Source organism: Crocuta crocuta, unplaced genomic scaffold, assembly GCF_008692635.1.
Source record: "Crocuta crocuta isolate KB4526 unplaced genomic scaffold, BGI_CrCroc_1.0 scaffold978, whole genome shotgun sequence".
In the NCBI taxonomy this organism is placed as follows: domain Eukaryota; kingdom Metazoa; phylum Chordata; class Mammalia; order Carnivora; family Hyaenidae; genus Crocuta; species Crocuta crocuta.
The window spans coordinates 794,302-795,360 of record NW_027530876.1 but is presented as its reverse complement, the minus strand read 5'-3'; the positions used below and the strand labels follow the sequence as shown (position 1 = coordinate 795,360).

Here is a 1,059-nt window from a genome sequence, read left to right as displayed (position 1 = left end):
AGGCCGACCTGGAGGAGGAGAGAGGAGGAAGGTGGAATCTGAACCCAAGTCCACTCTTGACATAGGACTGCTCCCCTCCACACACAAGCCGCGGGCAGGGTCCTCAGGGAGTATTACTCTCTCTTTTGCTCCCAAGACAAGCATCGATGCAAGAACAGGTGAACGAGCACGTCCAGGGGCACTTGGATGAGATTTGCCGCCTCAAACAGAATCTGGCCTGCGCCGAAGAGAAAATGGCCTATCTGTCCTACGAGAGAGCCAAGGAAATTTGGGTGAGAAACTCGCGGGGGAGCTTTTAAGGAAAGGGCCAGTGGCGACACAGGGAGGAGAGAGGCAAACGATGAGCAAGTCCACTCTGATGGCCCGCGATCTAAGGGAAGGGACCGGTCCTCAGGCTGCCCCTGCGGAGGGCTCAGTGGCGACTCGCACATGTGGCTGGGAGCCGGAAGTGCGCAGTGTCCGTGTCCGTGCTGCACCCCTCCCCGCCCTCACCCAGCCGAGCTCATCTGAGGCCCTGCAGCTTTCAAGGGCGCCTGGGAGCCGGCCAACGGGGGTCTCTCCGGGCACCCCTGCTTCTGACCCTGGGTCAGCAAGCAGGGGTGAGGGGTTACCCTCACCTTGGCGGTTAGGCTCGCTCTCTTCCACACTCTCAGACCCTACTCCTGTCCTCGGTCGGCTGTCGCATGGCCAGGTTCTCAGTCTCAGGCCACACTGGATGACAGAGCGCGGCCGAGACAGCTGAGCCCTTTGCTGTTCCCGGGCAAGCGCACACCCTCCCAGGACTCAGCCCTGAGCATGTACGTGCTCCAGGTTCTCGACTCCCCTCCTAAGTCTTCAGCCCCCCGTTATTTGCCGCAAACCCCTTAGAAACCCAGGTAAGAGCCCGCACGTCCGTTCTGACCTCTCAGGAGGCCTTGTGTTCTCATCACCCGCAGGAGGTCATGGAGACTTTCAAGAACCGTATGTCTAAGCTTGAAACTCTGCAACGGGCAACGCAGCTGGAGGTGGCGGACAGCCCCGGGAGCCGGCCCCGGGGGCTGGGGCTCCGGCTCAGGAGCC

The 1,059-nt window shown here is 61.4% G+C and overlaps 1 protein-coding gene across 1 annotated transcript in view; it reads left to right on the top strand.

The window, feature by feature from the left end:
- Positions 1 to 1,059, top strand: part of TEX28 (testis expressed 28) — a 9,277-nt gene that overhangs the window by 7,829 nt on the left and 389 nt on the right. The window contains exons 3-4 of the mRNA XM_077769615.1: positions 137 to 272; positions 936 to 1,048. Of these exons, the coding sequence (XP_077625741.1) occupies positions 137 to 272; positions 936 to 1,048 (249 nt within the window). The remainder of the gene's footprint in view (positions 1 to 136; positions 273 to 935; positions 1,049 to 1,059) is intronic.